The sequence below is a fragment of the Dendroctonus ponderosae genome, unplaced genomic scaffold, assembly GCF_020466585.1.
Source record: "Dendroctonus ponderosae isolate FM_Combo_2020 unplaced genomic scaffold, Dpon_F_20191213v2 Dpon_F_20191213_1, whole genome shotgun sequence".
NCBI lineage: Eukaryota > Metazoa > Arthropoda > Insecta > Coleoptera > Curculionidae > Dendroctonus > Dendroctonus ponderosae.
This window is the reverse complement of record NW_026017110.1, coordinates 1,840,509-1,841,768: the sequence shown is the minus strand read 5'-3', so window position 1 is coordinate 1,841,768 and position 1,260 is coordinate 1,840,509. Positions and strand designations below refer to the sequence as shown.

Below are 1,260 nucleotides of genomic sequence, written 5' to 3'. Positions count from 1 at the left end.
CAGGAACCATAGTCGTTCAGATCATCATCATTCTGCATTTTTAAGGAAAAATTTAAAAAGTAACATGTTCCTGTTGGAACCGCATTTTGGAACCTTTTACCAAGGTGGAACTGGAACGTTGTAACCCGTTACAAATTAAATGTAGACAAATGCATCTGTTTAATCTGAGGGTTTACCTGTCGAATCCAATTGGCAGCCAACATCAAGTGGTAATCGTGCACCCAAATCAGGGGAACTTCATTGGCGTTTTTTCTGGGCAATTGTCGCAAAGCCCTTAAAGTGCATTCTGCGAACTCCTTGTTGGCGGTTACGTAGTTCTTCCAGTGCTCGCGCTTGAAATTGGCCCGATCGGGCATGGAGTGGAAAAGCGGCCAGAACGTGGCATTGCAACAGCCGTTGTAGTACGAGTCGAAGATAACAGGATCGATTTGAACCACTATCACCTGCAACAGATGGTTTCCTTCGGCTTTTTGCCTCTTATTCTGGAATTGCCGTTTATTTACCTTGTCGGATTTGAGGCCGGTAGTGGGCGAAATATCGTCCGGGTCACTTTCCGGGATGGGTTCGTTGGGGTTGTCGAGATGGATGCCGGGCCAGCCGACCCAGAAACCATTTCCATTGATCACCACTGGAGCGACGGCCGTCACTAATCCACCAGCACTACCAGAGCAGATTAATTACTACATCTAATCTAATAATACTTTATAGATCATCCCCACAGTGTACTAATCCTGCGAGTTCAACAACAAATCGATATCCCCGATAAACCCACATGCGTTTCAATTCAAAGTTCCACTCGGCGGTGTAATTAGAAGGCTCCAAGAATACGGTCTCAATATCCATATAAATGTTTACACGCGTTTTATCTTAATTATGCGCCTTAACAATTTTATGGTACTTGTAAACGATAATCGCATTGTATTGTCTATATGCTCATAACGTGGGTTTTCATAAACCAATACACTATTTTAGTTATAGTTAATTTAGTTATTGCTCCTTAACATTTTTTAAACACAAATTTGCGTCTTTGTACTCAGTTTTAATATACGACTGAACACAAAGCGGAATTATCACATAAAATGACACCAAGGTGCTTAAATGGGGGAAAAATGTTAGCGCATTTTAACGGCTAATGAAATGGCACTTTTTGCAAAAACCTCTTAGCTTATCAGACTATGAAGGCTTTCACGGCCGGTTAAATCACATTTAGGAATGTTTTCCGGGCTTTGAAGCCGTGGTCTATGGGAATTTCTTCCTGAC

At 42.0% G+C, this 1,260-nt stretch overlaps 1 protein-coding gene across 1 annotated transcript in view; it reads right to left on the bottom strand.

Annotated features, from left to right (window-relative positions):
• LOC109538805 (alpha,alpha-trehalose-phosphate synthase [UDP-forming]) overlaps positions 1 to 1,260 on the bottom strand; it is a gene marked incomplete at its 5' end in the record, with an annotated part of 24,835 nt that overhangs the window by 4,776 nt on the left and 18,799 nt on the right. The window contains 2 exon segments of the mRNA XM_048670536.1: positions 177 to 443; positions 504 to 660. Of these exon segments, the coding sequence (XP_048526493.1) occupies positions 177 to 443; positions 504 to 660 (424 nt within the window).